At 40.9% G+C, this 21,047-nt stretch overlaps 1 protein-coding gene across 1 annotated transcript in view; it reads right to left on the reverse strand.

Moving 5' to 3' along the window:
- Nucleotides 1-21,047, reverse strand: part of SORCS1 (sortilin related VPS10 domain containing receptor 1) — a 554,727-nt gene that overhangs the window by 190,420 nt on the left and 343,260 nt on the right. The window contains exon 5 of the mRNA XM_022568815.2: nt 511-584. Coding sequence (XP_022424523.2) covers nt 511-584 — 74 coding nt within the window. The remainder of the gene's footprint in view (nt 1-510; nt 585-21,047) is intronic.

Consider the following 21,047-nt stretch of genomic DNA (forward strand, 5'->3'; position numbering starts at 1 on the left):
ATTCAGAGAACATTTATGGAAGGATAAGTAAGAAATTAAAAACAATGGTTGTGTCCCATATGATGATGAGAATGTCTAGAAGACTTGAAAGCAGGTATGGGAAGAGGATCTGCTTTTAGACTCAATAAGATCTACTTATTTACACTGAAAACCTTTATATGAACATGCCGTATATGTGTGTATCATGCTTTTAGTAATAAAAGTCACTATTAAAATGTTCTTAAGTGTCTGTCTCAAAGTCTCATCAAAATATAACAAAACAACAGTTACAAAGCCCCTGTTGTCCATTAATCTTCAGTTATCTATGTTGGGTTTGTGAAGTGATTTATGACACTGCTTTAACATTCCCTTAAGATGTTTACCACCCCAATGTCACCTTCTGCCCTAGGGGATGTGTGCGTAACCCAATAAGAACAGAATTCACGTGAGAGTTCTGGGTGAGGAAAAGATTCCAATGCTCATTTTCACAGGTGGTATCTTAAATGTGCTAGAAAATAGAGTGAGACTTACCAGTAGAACCTGTTCGGTATGACCCCTTCCTGGATAAGCTGCCACCTTCTCCCAAATTCAGCAGAGCTGTATAACTGTGGACAACAGAGAGTATTCAACACCACGACTTTACGGTACACTGAATGCACAAACATCAGTTCACTGGATTATTATTATTAACAATAATAATATCTACCATTTATTTAGCACCCATTCTATGCCAGATGAGTGCTCTGCATATCAGTTCTACTCCCCACGTACATTCTGCAAGGCAGACATTAATATGCCCATTTTACAGTTGAGCAAACTGAAGCTCACAAAGATTAAGTGATTTGTTGGAAATCACATGCCACTAAATATTAGAGTGAACTGGGATTCATACCCCGTTTTGCCTGGTGAGCTGTACCGCTGGCCCCACCATAGGCAGACTGTTGTCTGGAATACAAAGAAGTCCAAAATCTAGACCTGGCTCTCAGAAAGCCAACAGTATAGCCAAAACCTGACTGAAATAATGACCATGCCACCAGTGATAAAGGAACGCAAAGGAAGGAGACTCAGAAGTCAATCAGGGATGCTTCCGAGATATGTGGGGAGTCAACTGGGATCTGAATGAATGGCAGAATTCAAACTGACAAAAATGGGACGGGCATTACTCACAAAGGGAACAATGTGGGTCAAAGGTGAGAAATGCAGGGACAGTATATGAATAAGCCTGGCTTATCTAAATAAATTTAGATGAAAATGTTGAGGGCAACTTGAAAAAGGCTTTGAAGGCCAAGTTAGGGAGACCAGAATCGATCCTGCAGGGAAGAGGAGCCAGTGTTGGTTTTTTAAAAAGGAAGCAGGCTCTAACAGCAGCTCACATGGACTAAGGTCTTACTATGATCCAAGTGCTTCTCCTGCATTCCCTCATTTAATCCGCACACCATCACTTCCAGTATTATGGCCATGTTACTGATGGTTATTGAAGATTTCAAGTCCAGTAGCTACACTGCTTCAGTGCTTTCCAAGGGCAACTGCAAGGAAACACTTCTCAAGAGACAGGGTCTAACCCTCCAAATACTCCTTCCCCTCCAAAGGTCTTTCTTCTCCTACATCTCGTTCTTCATTGCTGGCTTGCTCCATACCCCTGCTCTTCTCCAGTAATTTTTAGAGCACCATGGAACCTTTTCTGCCTCTAGAAGTGTCCTCTGATGGCAGCCCAGAGATTCCTATTACTCTAGGTATTCTGGTTCCCATGGACATTTGGCTGCTGATTTGAAAAGCATCATTTGGAACATCTCCTTTCTATGTGCCTGGTCTGTAACCCACTCACATCGCAGTCGTCCACCGCTGCATTTGCCAAATCCCACAGTGAATGGATGGTGAGTCACTCTGCACTGAGTACTATGACTTTCCTCTCTCTCCAGTCCCAGCACTCAGTGAAGGGTCAAATGACTCACCAAGTGACTCACCAAGGCTGCATATGTACCAGCCATGTCCAAGAAATAAGTCAGCTCAAGTGGGTACTTACTGACCCTTGGAAGAGCTTGCTACTACGACATTGTATCCACTGGATCAAAACACATCCTGAAGTCAAAAAAAGGCTGAAATATTTGGCTACCAAAGCGAGCAGCTCACTTGGCCCCAACTACAGAGTATTTGGGCATCCGGCCAAGAAGAACCTGTGGCTTCTTCTTTCAAGTCTTATTATTTTTCTCTGCCCCATCATGCCTGAGGGAGAAAGGTTTCCTGGGTACATTTCATGCTTGATTCATTTTAAGAGCACCAAGGAGAAATGGGGAGACAGCTCCCCTCCTAGAGATAACAGAAGATAAGACAACATCCTCCGTCTTGATTCAGAACCCAAGCAGCCAGAGGGTGCACGTCCTGCTTCTTGTTTCCCAGCATGTCCTGAACACTTGCATTTTAATATTCAGACTTGGATTACAACAGCAAGCACTTGATCCGGAGTGTCTGATACTTCCTCTCCGCTTGCACCATCTTTTTTAATTGAAACCCAGAGCTGCACTGCTTTCTACAAGTTTAAAGGAAACAGAGATCACACCACTGTGTGTGCCTATATCTATTTATAAACGTATGTTAATACCTATATTTATATACAAAGATTTATGCAAATGTAAGAGAATCAGGGTGGTTTGAAATAATAATAATTCTCTGTGAAGGCTAGACTCGCCACATATATTCTGAAAATCATATATAAACTCTGAGCTCTCCTAAGGCTACACCAAGGGATTGCCATCTCTGCCTTTACACAGAATTCATCTCTGTGAGGAACTGTTGGGTTCCAGCGTCTGTGTGTATATATTGTTTTTCTTCTATGTCTTTTTTAATTGATCCCCCTCGGCTTGGATTCAGAGCCTGTGGACCAGTCAGGTATGTCCCATGATATTCGTTTTTATCCTCTTCAAGGGGATGCTTTGTTATTTGTGAGCATCCAGAGGCCCCTCAAGCAGTGGGTACACCAAACAATCCAATAAACCAAGTCTCTCTTATTAGCTCAGTGACATCTTTTATAGTTTCCTATCTCAAAAGGTACGCTTTAGCGTCAGTGGACTCGCTTTCTCACCTTTCCATTCACACGTGGGCACATGCCCCCTGCCATGCCTTCACTGGTGCTACCCACTCTGGCAGAGGTGGCTTCAAGACTTGCCTACCTCAATGCCAGTCTTCTTTTTCAGTCCAGATCAGAGGATATCTTTTCTATGAACCCTCTCCTACACACCGAGATTTCCCAGTGGCCTCATTTCCAAAGAACTATGGCACAAGGAATGCTATCGAACTGTAGTCCACATATTTATATTTAACTTTCTTAGCAGCCTTTCAAGAGAGCCTTTTATTAATGCAAGGCAGAAATTCCTTCCTATCTAAAATCACTCTAAAATATCTGAGATCACTCAGTGCCTCTTTGATGAGATCACAAAGTTTTTAGGTGTCTGGAATCCCATCCTTCTGTGTCTATAGAGCGCCTAGCACATAGTAGATGATGCAGGTAGAAAAAAAAACTATTGACTTTACATCATGCAAATTACCTAGTAATGGATCTACCTAGTAAAACACTCAGGTTTCCCAAAGGACAGACAAAGGTAATTTAGCAGAGGAATATGTTTTACTTTGCTCAAGACCTATTAGCAGCCTCAGGGCCCAACCCTCTACTTCCTTATTATGCTGGTCTGGGGCTGTCAACACTTCTTGTCATGCTCCTCCTCTGAAGATTTAGCCCATCCTTCATCCCTCCCTCCCTCCCTTTCTTCTTTCCTTCCTTCCTTTCTTCCTTCCATTTTTTTTTTTTTGACATCTCTTACATTGACTTGTTTTCCTGCCACCTGCCTTTGTCTGCTATAAGACGAGTGCAGATAAAAATACAGTTCATTGCAAAGGATCCAATTTCAAGGGTTGGCTTTATTATGAGCTTTTAACCAATTGTACAATCATCTCTGGTGTCATGCTCCAGAGGCCTGCAGGGCTGCAAGTTGGCTGAGGGGCACAGGTTCCAAGGGAGAATAAAGAGAGAGGCCACAGGAGGACAAATGGCTTGGAGGTGGGCAGAAGTGAGATTCACTGCCTTTGCTCAGGACGCCTAAACTACAGCCAATTAAGATGGGCTGAAAGAAGTGGGGTATGAGAGCGGCTGTTTCCAACTTTCATTTTCCATCTTCTGACCATGCACATTTTGGTTGAATCCCTAGCAGAGTGGCATCTTTCTTTGAATAGAAATTCCACTTCCTTGTGTTAATGCAAAAGCTTGCAAGCACCACTGTCTCCAAAAAGTCTTCTCAACAGTTCTAAATCAGATCAGTGCAGCCCCTCATGTTAGATTGTTAGATAGGTACACATTAGGAATTTTCTTTTGCAGCTAGGAAATTGGTGCAAGGACACCATTTGGTAGAAGGTAAGAGTGACAGCATGTTTCAGTCTTTGGTTGATGGGATTGGAGAGAAACCCATGGTCTTCAGAGATAAGCTCTGCTGCTCTAGTTGCACAGCACAGGAAGCCAGAACCCACTCTTAGGGGAAATCACATTATAAAGGACCTAAAATCCCACCCAGCGCTGACACAAGCCTTCTCCTTGGCCAGTGGGTACAGGGATAGATACAGAACCATGATGACCCATCCCAGACCAGCTCCCCCAAACCCCGAGAGATTAAGTTCCCCAGAGAAAAAGCTAGCTTCTCAGGGGATATCACACACAAAGTAGAGTAAGTATTGTTATATTTTGTCCAGAGTGTTATGGTGGCTTATGTAAGACAGGAAGAAGCTGGGGATCTGCCAAAGCTTTCAAGGTAGGACTAGGAATACAGTAAAAAGTTCTTAATTTGAAGATGTGAGAAAAGAGTGTTCCAGGGCAAGTGGGTCAGTCTGAGCAAATAAACAGAGCAGCAAAGGTTAGAGCGGTAGCTTTGTTCTTCTTTTGTCAACTTCAAGAGACCCAGTTTGGTGGAGGTGCATAAAGGGAAGTGAAGTGGGAGTAGAGGCTATAAACATGGCCTGGGAGCAGACTAGATGAATGCAATCCTACCATAACTTGCGGGGAGCTAATGGAGACTGTTCCCAAAGGTCAAAAAACAAGGGCACCAAGGCTGAGTGCTCAGGCTTTGCTGATGAAGAGAGAGCAGGAATGATGACATGTCACCGGCTCCATCAATCTCTCTGAAGGCTGGATTTATCAAATCTGTCACTGGCCATTCCCCAGCTGTCACCGAAGTCTGTCACATACCCCATAGTTGTGTTTGGCACCTTGAGGCAGGCTTGGGGGATTCGACATATGGAACTGGGGCTGGCTGGGCAACAAGGGTCAATATGTGGCTGTGGACCAGTTCAGTTCACGGACTCTTCCTGTGCTCCCACGTCTGGAGGTACTTAGGGAAATTTCAAATGGACTCTCGGCCTTAAAGCTTCTATAATATAGATATGGAAATAAATGGAAGATAAGTAAAATAATTAGAAGCTAGTAAAGATCTGTATCACAGATCCCCAATATCAAGACACTGATGGGAAAAAATGAATAGCCCTCAATAACCATGTAATCATACCATTATTTAAATGAATATATGATGAAGCTCAGCAGGTTTTGAGAGACAAAAATAAGCAGGAGGAGAAAATTGTCACTTGGGACATAACTGGAAGTGTGCCTCCGTAAGATGGATCCATTAGCCGTGTGAAGATGGAACAGAGGAGAGAGATCAGTTAGAAGGTGACTGCATCAGGGCAGGGAAGAGATGGGTGCCTGGGTGAGTCAGGGCCCCTGGGTGTGGGAAGGAGGAAAGACAATAACAACAACAATAACAACAATAATAATAACAAAACTTTAAAAGGAAAAAAATCTGACTAGAAGTAGAGCGTAAGAGAGGGTCACATTTTCTTTTAATTGAAATATAGTTGATTTACAATGCTGTGTTAGTTTCAGGTGTACAGCAAAGTGATTCAGATATACATATATATATGTGAGTGTCTATATATATATATATATACTCTTTTTCAGATTCTTTTCTATTATAGGTTACTGCAAGACGTTGAATACAGTTCCCTGTGCTATATACACACAGGGAACTATAAATTTTGTCTTAAATTTGAATGATGGGCTTTAGATGCTTTTCTGGAATATCCAGATATTTAATCTAATCATTCCAAGGACTAATGATTTATTTTTTATTTATTTATTTATTTTTGCTTTTTAATTTACTTATTATTGAAGTATAGTTGATTTACAATGTTGTGTTAGTTTTTGGTGTACAGCAAAGTGGTTCAGTTATATATATGCATATATATATTTTCATCTACATATTCTTTTTACATATATGTATTCCTTTTCATATTCTTTTCCATTATAGGTTATTACAAGACATTGAATATAGTTCCCTGTGATGTATAGTAGGACCTTGTTGCTTATCAATTTTATATATATAGTAGTGTGTATCTGTTAATCCCAAACTCCTAATTTATCCTTCCCCCCACTCCCCTTTTCCCCTTTGATAACCATAAGTTTGTTTTCTATGTCTGTGAGTCTGTTTCTGTTTTGTAAATAAGTTCATTTGTATCATTCTTTTAGATTCCACATATAAGCAATATCATATGGTATTTGTATCTCTCTGTCAGACTTACTTCTCTTAGTATGATAACCTCTAGGTCCATCCATGTTGCTGCAAATGACACTATTTCATTCTTTTTCATGGCTGAGTAATAAATAGTCCATTGTGTGTGCATGTGTGTGTGTGTATACCACATCTTCTTCATCCATTCGTCAATGGACATTTAGGTTGCTTCCATGTCTTGCCTGTTGTAAATAGTGCTGCTATGAACACTGGGGCACATTTATCTTTTTGAATCAGAGTTTTCATCTTTTCTGGATAAATGCTCAGGAGTGGGATTGCTGGATCATATGGTAGCTCTCTTTTTAGTTTTTTAATGAATCTCCATACTGTTTTCCATAGTGACTGCACCAGCTTGCAGAGAGGGTCACTTCTGAAAGCTCCAGTCATTTTACCTGGGCAGGGGGAGATTTTACACACAGACCCCTGGGGCTAGAGCTGGTGCAAGGTTGGAAGAGATGAGCAGGGGTCACAGTGTTTCAGTCACAAGCTGGTCTGAGGGTTCACAAGGGACTGCTGGCTGCCTGGGAAGCAGCCAGGGGCAATGACCCTCTGACTTGCCGGTCCCTCCCTCTCCCTTCCTCTGCTGTGTGATCTTCAAACAACAGTTTTCTCTCTGCTGTGAAACTCAGCTCTTGAAATGTGTACTAGTGCATCTGTCAGAGGGAACAGGTCTCACGGTAGGTTGGAGAGTGGAAAGATGGTTACATAAAAATAGAAAAAAAAAATTGGCAATTAAAGAAAAGGAAAAAAAGAAAAGGATCGCAATGGCTTTTGTAGGGAGGCAAGCGTTTTGGTGCAGCGAGGACTGAGTGAAGAGGGTCAAACCTGGATAAGACTCCTGGCTCTACCAACCACCTTGGGAATTTTCTTAACCTTTCAGAGCCTCAGATTCCCCAAATTCTAACTGGCATAATGATACATCTGATGTTTCATGTAAGAATAGAGTTGAGGTATCAATGTGAAAAGTCTGGCATAAAGCTTCCCACAGAGTAAAAGGTCAATACTAGTTCTCACACTCTCCCCTTTCTGCTGATTATTGCCTCTAGCCTGAGCTGTCCACAGGCCCTGAGGAAAGGAGGAATGGCAAGGAGAAGAACTTGTTATTGCTTTTTTCCTCCTGACTTTCAGGAAGCCAAGGAAGGACCCTAAACAATGCATCCATGTACCCAGCCTCTGAGGTTGGATATTGCTTAGCATGGCCTTTCCTGGAGTAGCTGAGGCTGTTTGGCTTTGGATCACAAGTCTTCTTGTTCTGGGACATTTTCTCATCATGGCTATACTTAGATCAGCCAGGAAGGCACTGGAATTAAGCAAGTCAAAAGAGTGAGAGCCTTTCAGATCAGAATTTGTGACTCTATCTCATAGAATTTTTTTTTAACATCTTTATTGGAGTATAATTGCTTTACAGTGTTGCGTTGGTTTCTACTGTATAACGAAGTGAATCAGCTACATGCATACGTATATCCCCATATCCATTCCCTCTTGCGGCTTCCTCCCACCCTCCTTATCCCACCCCTCTAGGTGGTCACAAAGCACCAAGCTGATCTCCCTGCGCCATGCAGCTGCTTCCCACTAGCTAGCTATTTTACATTTGCTAGTGTATATACGTCAATGCTACCCTTTCCCTTCGTCCCAGCTTACCCTTGCCCCTCCCCATGTCCTCAAGTCCATTCTCTACATCTGTGCCTTTATTCCTGTCCTGCCCCAAGGTTCATTTAGAACCAATTTTTCTTTTTAGATTCCATATATATTTGTTAGCATATGGTCTTTGTTTTTCTCTTTCTGACTTACTTCACTCTGTATGACAGATTCTAGGTCCATCCAACTCACTACAAATAACTCAATTTCATTTCTTTTTATGGCTGAGTAATATTCCATTGTATATATGTGCCACATCTTTATCCATTCATCTGTCAGTGGACACTTAGGTTGCTTCCATGTCCTGGCTATTGTAAATAGTGCTGCAATGAACCTTGTGGTACATGATTCTTTTTGAATTACGATTTTCTCAGGGTATATGCCCAGTAGTGGGATTGCTCGGTCGTATGGTAGTTCCATTTTTAGTTTTTTAAGAAACCTCCATACTGTTCTCTATAGTGGCTGCATCAATTTACATTCCCACCAACAGTGCAAGAGGGTACCCTTTTCTCCACACCCTCTCCAGCATTTATTCTTTGTAGATTTTTTGATGATGGCCATTCTGACTGGTGTGAAGTGACACATCATTGTAGTTTTGATTTGCATCTTTCTAATGATTAGTGATGTTGAGCATCTTTTCATGTGTTTGTTGGCAATCTGTATATCTTCTTTGGAGAAATGACTATTTAGGTCTTCTGCCCATTTTTGGATTGGGTTGGTCTTTTTTTTTTGGTATGGTGCTGCATGACAGGCTAGTATATTTTGGAGATTAATCATTTGTCAGTTGCTTCATTTGCAAATATTTTCTCCCATTCTGAGGGTTGTCTTTTCATCTTGTTTATGGTTTCCTTTGCTGTGCAAAAACTTTGAAGTTTCATTAGGTCCCATTTGTTTATTTTTGTTTTTATTTCCATTTCTCTAGGAGATGGGTGAAAAAGGATCTTGCTGTGATTTATTTCATAGAGTGTTCTGACTAGGTTTTCCTCTAAGAGTTTGATAGTGTCTGGCCTTACATTTAGGTCTTTAATCCATTTTGGGTTTATTTTTGTGTATGGTGTTAGGGAGTGGTCTAATTTCATTCTTTTACATGTAGCTATCCAGTTTTCCCAGCACCACTTATTGAAGCGGCTGTCTTTTCTCCATTGTATACTCTCGTCTCCTTTATCAAAGATAACGTGACCATATTGTGCATGGGTTTATCTCTGGTCTTTCTATCCTGTTCCATTGATCTATATTTCTGTTCTTCTGCCAGAACCACACTGTCTTGATTACTGTAGCTTTGTAGTATAGTCTGAAGTCCAGGAGCCTGATTCCTCCAGCTCTGTTTTTCTTTCTCGAGATTGTTTTGGCTATTCAGGGTCTTTTGTGTTTCCATACAAATTGTGCAACTTTTTGTTCTAGTTCTGGGAAAAATGCCATTGCTAGTTTGATAGGGATTGCACTAAATCTGTAGATTGCTCTGAGTAGTATAGTAATTTTCACAATGTTGATTCTTCCAATCCAAGAACATGGAACATCTCTCCATCTGTTTCTGTCATCTTTAATTTCTTTCATCAGTGTCTTATAGTTTTCTGCATACAGGTCTTTTGTCTCCTTAGGTAGCTTTATTCCTAGGTATTTTATTCGTTTTATTGCAGTGGTAAAAGGGAGTGTTTCCTTAATTTCTCTTTCAGATTTTTCATCATTAGTGTATAGGAATGCAAGAGATTTCTGTGCATTAATTTTGTATCCTGCTACTTTACCAAATTCATTGATTACCTCTAGTAGTTTTCTGGTAGCATCTTTAGGATTCTCTATGTATAGTATCATGTCATCTGCAAACAGTGACAGCTTTACTTCTTTGCTGATTTGGATTCCTTTTATTTCTTTTTCTTCTCTGACTGCCATGGCTAAAACTTCCAAAACTATGTTGAATAATAGTGGTGAGAGTGGGCAACCTTGTCTTGTTCCTGATCTTAGTGGAAATGCTTTCAGTTTTTCACCATTGAGAACGATGTTGGCTGTGGGTTTGTCATATATGGCCTTTATTATGTTGAGGTAATTTCCCCTCTATGCCCAACTTCTGGAGAGCTTTTATCATAAATGGTGTTGAATTTTGTCAAAAGCTTTTTCTGCATCTATTGAGATTATCATATGGTTTTTATCCTTCAAATTGTTAATATGGTGTATCACATTGGTTGATTTGCATATACCGAAGAATCCTTGCATCCTGGGATAAACTCCACTTGATCATGGTGTATGAACCTTTTAATGTGCTGTTGTATTCTGTTTGCTAGTATTTTGTTGAGAATTTTTGCATCTATGTTCATCAGTGATATTGGCCTGTAGTTTTTTTTGTGACATCTTTGTCTGGTTTTGGTATCAGGGTGATGGTGGCCTCATAGAATGAGTTTGGGAGTATTCCTCCCTCTGCTATATTTTGGAAGAGTTTGAGAAGGATAGGTGTTAGTTCTTCTCTAAATGTTTGGTAGAATTCGCCTGTGAAGCCACCTGGTCCTGGGCCTTTGTTTGTTGGAAGATTTTTAATCACAATTTCAATTTCAGTACTTGTGACTCATCTGTTTATATTTTGTATTTCTTCCTGGTTCAGTCATGGAAGGTTGTGCTTTTCTAAGAATTTGTCCATTTCTTCCAGATTGTCCATTTTATTGGCTTACAGCTGCTTATAGTAATCACTCATGATCCTTTGTTTTTCTGCAGTGTCAGTTGTTACTTCTCCTGTTTCATTTCTAATTCTGTTGATTTGAGTCTTCTCCCTTTTTTTCTTGATAAGTCTGGCTAATGGTTTATCAATCTTGTTTATCTTCTTAAAGAACCAGCTTTTAGTTTTATTGATCTTTGCTATTATTTCTTTTGTTTCCTTTTCATTTATTTCTGATCTGATCTTTATGATTTCTTTCCTTCTGCTAACTTTGGGGTTTTTTTGTTCTTCTTTCTCTAATTGCTTTAGGTGTAAGGTTAGGTTGTTTATTTGAGATGTTTCTTGTTTCTTGACGTAGGATTGTATTGCTATACACTTCCCTCTTGGAACTGCTTTTGCTGCATCCCATAGGTTTTGGGTCATCGTGATTTCATTGTCATTTGTTTCTAGGCATTTTTTGATTTCCTCTTTGATTTCTTCAGTGATCTCTTGGTTATTTAGTAGCATATTGTTTAGCCTCCATGTGTTTGTATTTTTTAGTTTTTTTCCTGTAATTGATATCTATTCTCATAGCGTTGTGGTCAGAAAAGATACTTGATATGATTTCAATTTCTTAAATATACCAAGGTTTGATTTGTGATCCAAGATATGATCTATCCTGGAGAATGTTCCATGAGCACTTGAGAATAAAGTGTATCCTGTTGTTTTTGGATGGAATGTCCTATAAATATCAATTAAGTCTATGTTGTTTAACCTGTCATTTAAAGCTTGTGTTTTCTTATTTATTTTCATTTTGGATGATCTGTCCACTGGTGAAAGTGGGGTATTAAAGTCCCCTACTATTACTGTGTTACTGTTGATTTTCCCTTTTATGGCTGTTAGAATTTTCCGTAGGTATTGATGTGCTCCTATGTTGGGTACATAAATATTTACAATTGTTGTATCTTCTTCTTGGTTGATCCCTTGATCATTATGTAGTGTCCTTCTTTGTCTCTTGTTATAGTCTTTATTTTAAAGTCTATTTTGTCTCATATGAGAATTGCTACTCCAGCTTTCTTTTGATTTCCATTTGCATGGAGTATCTTTTTCCATCTCCTCACTTTCTGTCTGTTTGTGTCTGTAGGTCTGAAGTGGGTCTGCTGTAGACAGCATATATACGGGTCTTGTTTTTGTATCCATTCAGCCAGTCTATGTCTTTTGGTTGGAGCATTTAATCCATTTACATTTAAGGTAATTATCGATATGTATGTTCCTATTACCATTTTCTTAATTGTTTTGGATTTGTTATTGTGGGTCTTTTCCTTCTCCTGTGTTTCCTGCCTAGAGAAGTTCCTTTAGCACTTGTTGTAAAGCTGGTTTGGTGGTGCTGAATTCTCTTAACTTTTGCTTATCTGTAAAGGTTTTAATTTCTCTGTCGAATCTGAATGAGATCCTTGCTGGGTAGAGTAATCTTGGTGTAGGTTTTTCCCTTTCATCACTTTCAATACATCTTGCCACTCCATTCTGGCTTGCAGAGTGTCTGCTGAAAGATCAGCTGTTAACCTTATGGGGATTTCCTTGTATGTTGTTTGTTGCTTTTCCCTTGACGTTTTCAGTATTTTTTCTTTGTATTTAATTTTTGATAGTTTGATTAATATGTGTCTCGGCGTGTTTCTCTTTGGGTTTATCCGGTTGGGACTCTCTGCGCTTCCTGGACTTGACTATTTCCTTTCCCATGTTAGGGAAGTTTTCGACTATAATCTCTTCAAATATTTTCTCAGACCCTTTCTTTTTTTCTTCTTCTTCTAGGATGCCTATAATTTGAATGTTGGTGCATTTAATGTTGTCCCAGAGGTCTCTGTGACTGTCCTCATTTCCTTTGGTTCTTTTTTCTTTATTCTGCTCCCTGGCAGTTATTTCCACCATTTTATCTTCCAGCTCACTTATCCCTTCTTCTACCTCAGTTATTCTGTTATTGATTCCTTGTTGAGTATTTTTAATTTCAGTAATTGTGTTGTTCATCACTTTGTTTGCTCTTTAGCCCTTCTAGATCCTTGTTAAATGTTTCTTGTATTTTCCCCATTGTTTCCGAGAGTTTTGATCACCACTACTATCATTATTCTGAATTCTTTTTCAGGTAGGTTGCATATTTCATCTTCATTTATTTGGTCTTGTAGGTTTTTACCTTGCTCCTTCCTCTGCAACAAATTTTTTTGTCATTTTTTTTTTTTTTCTGATGGTTGGTGCTGCTTTCCTGTCTTACTGGTTGTTTGGCCTGAGATGTCCAGCACTGGAGTTTGTAGGCAGTTGGATAGAGCTGGGTCTTGGTGATGAGATGAAGACCTCTGGGAGGCCTCACTCCGATTGATATTCCCTGGTGTGTGAGGTTCTCTGTTAGTCCAGTGGTTTGGACTCAGAACTCCCACTGCAGGAGCTTGGGCCCAACCTCCTCCCTGGGAACTAAGATCCCACAAGCTCTCAGGCTGAAACTTCTTTCCAGGGACTAAGTTGGAAAGGAAGGACTAATTTCTTTAATCAGGAGCACAGTAAGAGGGCAGGCATGCAGGCCCAAAAAACCATTCTTATCCACTCTGATTCTGATAGTATTATTCTGGTATATTAATCACCTGCTATTCATAGTCAGATTATACTTTGCAATCCAAAAATGTTAATACACTGACTGAACTCACCATTCTGGCAAGAATCCTTTATATCGATAAATACTGAATTGAGGCCTATGTTCTTCTTAACTGTTTACCTGGAGTAGTGGGATATTAGTACTTGAACCATTCATTATGATTAAAATGTCCTTGTTGCTCGTGAAGATTAGAGGACCCAACCCTTCACTCTGTTCAGTGGCCACCAACTGGATCCTTAGTTTCACTTAACTTCTTGGAAAATGCATGCTGTTTTTCACAAAGAGAACAGGAGGGTGGTGAGGAAATGTATCACTTCTTTGGTAATAAGTGTTGACATGCAGCAAAAATCGATTGAGTGGAACCGAGGTGGTGGCAGTAGCGATGGCTGGAGGGGGGACCCAGGTGGGAGCAGCAGGGGAGAGGGAACCCACTCCACCAGCTCGGGAACTAGGCTTTTCTCACTTGAAGGGAAAAGGAGGTGTGGAAAGGGGCCAAAGAGCAAGCGAGGATGGGTGTGGGAAAGGGAGGTGAGGAGGGTAATTCTCCCATCTGGAAGTCCTGGGAAAGCCATCTCATAGTATTTTATATTAAGGGTCTAGCACAGTAAAGGGACCTGGTCATTTTAGAAGGGTAGCTGACTTCTGGTTTCTCTTCCTCTTGCCAGCTATGAGATCCTGGCTGGGCCTCTGGATCTCTTGGAACACCTCATGTGCCATGTGTAATCTGAACTTACAATATCCTATTGTACTGAAGGGAGGAAGTTGGAAAAGATAACATTTAAAAAAAAATTTTAGTATGAAACCTACAGAGTCGTAACTTCACAAAATATGTCTATTTACAAGGCCAAGACTCCCTCCTTCTCAAACCACTCCCCTCCTTGGCAACACTGCTGGCAGCAGCCATGCTTGACAAGGCAGGATACAAGAAAATGTTACCATTACTAGATTCTAAAGGGCCACACTCAGAGATAATTTTTTTCTGGATATCCCTCGAGCTCAGTTAAGAAAAAGGTCCATGCCCTCTTAGGATGTCAAGTGTCCTTCAAACTTTCCCAGACCGGTGCCTGGATTAAGCAGGCATCTTAATCCATTTAGACAAGTGTTGGTGGGTAGAATAGATCAAAGTAACTGGCTAAAACATTGCACAAGCAAAAATGTAATTTACTTCAAAGTTTAAATAGCTACCAAAAAGCATAATTCTATCTGTCCAAACCTTAACCCCAATCACTCATTCAAAAATGTCCATCTCTCCTTATTCTTGTAGCTCATTTCATTCAAATTTGGGGACAGGTAGATCAAACTGCTTCAGGTAGCAATTGAAAAATAATGATACAACCTGGTTAAACAAGTTAGCTAAAGTGAACACAGGCCTTCCTCGTTTGCATAAGATGGCATTTCAGCTGGAGAATTTGTTTTATAAACAAGCATTGGGGTTGACGTTCAGCAAGCTCCCTGGTTTCCACTCTAATTGCCAGTTTTGTACTTGAATACTTAAATTATTTACATATTCATGAGATTAGAAATCAGCTCTGACATTGGGAAATTTCAAGCACATGGAAATCTTGCCAAAGCATGGTATATAACGTTCCACATATTTCTTATGAATAACTGAGTGCCTTTTAATGTAGTGCCTTGGGAAACGTGATGGCATTAGGTAGGTATCAGCTTCCTAAGTGTTTGTGCTTGTGCAGAAATCATTTGAATATCCCCAGGGGGTTGAATTTGAAGGATCCATTTATCTTTTATTTCAATCTTGCCCTTTTGACATTAAGGGGCTGCAAGGTCTACTCAAAAACAAACAGAGTTGCTGTAAAGGCAAATACTTTAATATGTAATGGCTTATTGTTATTATAATCAATAATATTTCTGAGTACCATATATTGGTTCTTGCTTGCTCTGTTCATTCTGGTTCAGTGGTACCTTTCAGTGATTGTCTAAGAGGATATTCAACATTGACTAAATACGTATAACGTCACGTATGGGGAAGACACCGGATTACGGCTAAGGAAGCCTTGCGTCTAAACCTAGTTATGCCACACCAGGTGGCTCTCTTCTAGGTCTTTGAGTAATACATTGGCTGGCATTCACGTGGTGCTAGCCATGTGCCAGGTTCTGTGTTGAGTGTTTTACATACATTATCACAGCATCCTCAAACAGTCCTGTGAGCCAGGTACTGTTATTGCTTCCACTTCACAGCTGGCGAAACTCTAAAAGTTAAATGACCTGCTGAAGGTCACATGGCCATTTGGAGGGCCTGACAGAGAGCTGATGTTCCTGCCTCACTTGCTGTGCTGTCTATCGCTGGTGAGAAACCAATATGACTGAGTTTTGGAAAATGCTGACATCTCTTCCCTTATATCAAGCAGTCATTATTTCCTAGAGAGTTCCTGGCATTCAAAGCTGTCGTGATAAGCAATGGCCATCTGTTAGTGCTCCGTCAGGAAAAGTAGGAAAGATTAAAAAGAAAGTTGTGTTCTTTTTTTCTTTTTTGTTAAAGAAATGTATATTAAACTGTTTAAGTAAAATTGCAGGACCGGTAGAAAGAAAGAAGGGAGAAAGCTAAAAGCAGTTCTTCTTTTAAAAATTTACTTTTATGCAAGTTACTAAAATTCTGTTGTATGCTCTCAAACACACTGGCAGTATAATTTTCCTTTTCTATCAATATATGATTTTAACTCAAACTCTGCCTTCATTTCTACAGAGAATGCCGCTGTTAATATTTAGGGTTTCAATTATTTGTGAATAGGGTTTCCTTATGAAAGCGTGCTTTCCTCCTTTAAAGCCATGTTTTGGTTTTAAGTGTATCTTACACATATTTACCAAAATACTGAAGGTGAGGCCACCGTGCAAGCCTTAGGATTTCTTATTTCTTTCATAAACTTTGAAACTTTGGAATATAGAGGAGAACAGAGATCCTGCAAGCTCCCACATGGTATTACTTGGACTGCTGACTCATAGGGCTCCAGAACAAGTGAGACAACACAAACTCATGAATATTCTAGAACTGCCGCAAAATGAAGGGTGACCCACCAAACTGTCCTAAGGGTTTTGTCCTCCCTCCACAGAATTAATCACTCATTTGCATGCATTTTTTTTTTTTACTTCACAAAACAATGGAACTTTTCCTGAAATAAAACTGACAGGAAGATCCATGAACAGGAGAAAAACAAAGAGAATGGGAAAGACAGAGAAATCAGCAAAAAGGTGATCTGGGGACTAAGACAAGGCACCAGATGAGGTTGACTTGCCCTGCACGGCTTTCTGTTTTAAGTTTTTGAGTTAGTTATAAACAGTTAAAAATAGGAAAATGTCATATCTCAAACAAAGCAGGATTACTTCTCTCGAAAAACTCTGAGAAGTCTGGTGACATTGAATGAGCCATCCTCGGTGGCAAGAACAGCAGGCTGGAGCTCACCAAGACCCCCCACCACACCCCACCCTCCTGAATGAACACCTGCTCTCCAGTTTCCCACAACCCAGACCCAGCCGCCGTGTTCACTTAGTTGCTTGCTTATCTGTGTAGGAACTGAGTCCACAGTCTAGAAGGACTTGGGCACCCAGAGTGGGGAGAAAAAGCTCACTGTAGAGGACTGGAGAAACGTGGACCCTCCTGCTTATGGTCAGGGGCAGCAGGTACATCTGTAGGAGAGGTCTTCCGCCTGGATAAGCCGAGCAAGGGGATCTCTCCTCCCCAGCTGTGAGGCACTCTTGAGTCCCAGGAGCGTTCACGTTGGCTTCACAACATTGCAGACTCGCCCCTATACAATTCGCTCCGCAGTGTAACCCCTAACAGAGAGGCCCCGAGCCCAGCGCCCCAGGATGGTCAGCAGAGCTGAGGTAGATGCTTATTCTTACACATTTCTCCTGTTTTTTTCTTTCAGTCACATCTGTGTTTTGTTTTCATTCATTTCCACTGTCTCCCAACACGTTTAGTGACGTGTTTGAGACAGACTGAGAGATGCCACTGGAGGCAATGTTTCATAGCACAGTTTGTACACTAGTTTATTGCCAAATTAAAATAAAGATGTAATCTGGCACACTTGGCCTGCTGCTAAGCCTTCCTTGGGTGGTTTCCTGTACTGAGGCAACAATGTGGGGGGAAAACAAGGAAAGAAGCGGAAGCTCTGTACCTCTGTTCTCCTGGCTGCTCGGTTTCCAAATGCCAAGAAACAAAAGGAAGGAGCAGAATGTTTGGTTTGCCAACTGCTTAATTACAGAAATAACAAAACTAAATAATGGAGAGTGAGATGTTGGGGGTCCTCGTATAAATGCTGTGGAATTCTTCACGGCATCCACAGTGATTCACTGCTGTTTTGTAAGAAGCTTAAAAGGTGTGGCTGTACATAACAGGTATCCCTCTGCCCATTTGGCATGAAGTTTCCATAATGTCTATAATGCTTATTTTTCTGAAAATTCCAGGGCTTTCCAAAGGCACCTCCTCACATAGAACCTTCAGAGGCCAAGGAGTCTATCGCCTGTGTCTATACCATGGAAGTCCCCCAACAGGGCTTTTTAAGAAGTCAAGCTACTTCTTTTAGAGCTTCAAAGGGAAAAAGGTCCCAAATCTCTTCAGTCATCCTAGTGGTGGCTGGAGAGTCACATGCTCATTCAAAAAAATTTTACCTCTTGGCAATCACCTACATCTTTAATATCACAGGTAGATTTCTCTAAGAAAAAAATAAGAAAAAAGGCTAAAATATCAAAATAACCTGATCTTATGAATTTTGAGAGCATTTGGTCATACACATTTCTCCCTGATTAAAAGCATTTTTTTTTTTTTTTTAAATCTGGCTTCCTATGGAACGATGGCCAGTAAAACTCTGTCTTGGGCCAGAAAGCACAATCTGTTCAACCAAACTCTTCTGAGTCCCTTAAAATGCTCACATCAAAAAGCCTCTACTGAGAGTCCAGACACTCGAGATGAAATGTAGCTGGAGCAGAACGCCATGGACCACATGGGCTCTTTCCTGCAAGCCAGGGATCCAGACTTTGTCTTCAGGGCCCTCAGAGTCTCATTCACTAAAGGTGAGAGAAAGCAGTGGCAGGGAAATAAGGGAAAAGTAAAGGTGGCTATGTGTTCAAAAGGGGAGTGTATGCCTCAAAAGACTGACAGCAAACAAGGGAAGAGAGGAGAGGAGGACAGTGCACAGGTGAGTGCTGACGGAGCTGCCACCTCAACGCAATAACTTCTAACGGACGGTGCTCTCTACCTGAGGATTCTGTTCACCGCAGGCTGCTTGAAAACAGCATCTGGCAAAGGGAATCCTAGCACCAAAGCTACCTACCATCTTTGCTGAGAGTTCTGCAACAGTAGCAACTGTCACAGACATATTGATGAACAACACTTACATGAAAAAATAAGTGTTCCCACTTCCAAAAGTCGCTGGCCTGCCAACACTAGCACGGGGCCCTCCTTAGGGCCCACTGCTGCATCTCATCAGGGTTCAAAGCTCCGTGATTCATGGCTGATTGCCAGCTATTATTTCCGTATCACTGACCTGCTTGAGTGGCCACAGACCTTCTCCACTTGCCTTCGGGCCAACACCACCAGCTAATGGCTCATTGGATGGCTGCAGCCCACTCCACTCCCCGCTAATGCCCCACTCCTCATGCTGTGATTCAAGCCCTGATATATGGAGCCCTTCCCCAACCCCTACTCATATTAGCAGGTGAGCTATAATTTTTTTTTTCCCAGGATGATTTCTCCTTCATTCTCTTCTGGAGAAACAGAGAGCTTAGTAGAAAGGCTGGCTTCTGCCCCTTTGCTAATCTCCCGATATCACCATCCATTTAGCAGTGAACCCTACTAAATATCATATTCAAATTCCAATTGCTGAACTTAGACATGTGACACAGATGAGTGGCTTTCCCCTTTGGGAAAATTCATTAACGTCTAAGATTTTTGGTTTGTTAGCTACATACAGAGCAAAGACTCTTAAGGCTTCTTCTACCTCTAAAATGATAGAATTCATTTGGTCTATGGTCACAAAAGATACTTTTTGGTCCTGACCAAGCCTGCTGTGATACCATCCTAACTGGTCTTCTTGGTTTTGACCTCACAGCACCATAGTTCATTCTACTATTACTACCAGATTAATCTTTGTAATCTATAGCTCTGAACACATAATTCCACTGACCAAAACATTCAAAAGGCTCCTAATTGGGAAAACAAAAATTATTTTGCCTAACAGTCAAAGTGGTCCAAAAAGAAATTAAGATTAGGTTCCAGGAGTACATGTATAATTAACTTTCCCAAATTTCAGTTTCAGCCAAATAGACACATTCACAATCCTGTTTACATGAGTTTTCTAACTTTACAAATTTATATTATTGTTTATGACATCCCTCTTGTGCAAAACGCGCCCCCTCCACCCCCCACAGAAATACGACAGTCATTAAAGTCCAGGTGGAATCATTTTATAAGATCTCCACCTCCTAAACTTGGGCTGCCAATTTCATATAGTCCTTCCAGCTGCTCTGACTGGGTACCTACCATGTGTGAATGAAGAATCTATCTGCCCTTTTAGTCCCTCTTAGGCTACTGGACTCACATGCATTTACATTCTTTCCCTAGACGGAATGAGTACTCCTCGATGTAGTTATTTTATACCAACAGTGCATCATGCTGAGCACATAAACAGACATGGAGTCTAATATTTGTGGGGTTTTTTTGTTCTTTTCAATCTCATTGGAAGTGCGCCTGCAATTATAACTATCCACACAAACACATTTTAAGGCAAAGAAAGCCAACCCCAAGTACCAATTCCCATACGTGGCTGAGTCGGAGCCACATGTCCCAACTCCTCCAGAGTTATCCACTCTGCCACAGTGCTCATGGCATCACTGTCTGAAGTACTGGCACATGAAGGGTTAAATTTTTGGGCATCTCCTCTGACACAACTGCAAAGGTGCACAGTTTTCATTTAGCCAGGGAGATCTGGCCCTCAGTGTGCCTCTGGCATCAGGGGGAAAATTAACCAACTGTCAAATAAAATACAAACACCCAGTGGATTAAATGACTAATACTCTTGTGTCCTGAGCTGCTCAGCTTTGCCTCTGGTAACTGCACACCTGCACTGTGGCTTGACTCCAGGAATGAAATTGTACATTCTGCTGAAAGGGGAGCCAGGCTGCTCGAGAGGAAAAAAATACTAATTGTAAGTCTTTCCTATTTTTAGGCTAATGTGCATTTTATTTGGCAGTAAGGGCAGGTGCGAATAAAACTCCAATCCTGAGAATTTTAATTTGCTTCCTCAAAAATGCTCATGTCAGTAGAGACCCTGAAAAGTTGTTTATACTATTCCCCTCCCTTCAGGAAGAACCCCATACGTCTATACCAGCTCAGACGGTTTTAACCACCTGGTTAAGTATTCTAGGGTTTTAACCCTAGAATATTCTCCTCACTCAGGAAAGTCCAGTAGTTCTTTAAATGTATGTAATTTGTAACATATAATTCCTCTGAGGGTAATTCTCAGGATGACCTCACTGAACCGTGAATTTCACAAAAAGCATTCGAACATTTTACCTATTTCCCTTTTGCCTTTTACGGCTACAGCCTCTCTCACATTTG

Source organism: Delphinapterus leucas, chromosome 16 (genome assembly GCF_059928025.1).
Source record: "Delphinapterus leucas isolate spDelLeu-1000000601 "Yukka" chromosome 16, BTC_Dleu_Yukka2, whole genome shotgun sequence".
Taxonomy (NCBI): Eukaryota; Metazoa; Chordata; class Mammalia; order Artiodactyla; family Monodontidae; genus Delphinapterus; species Delphinapterus leucas.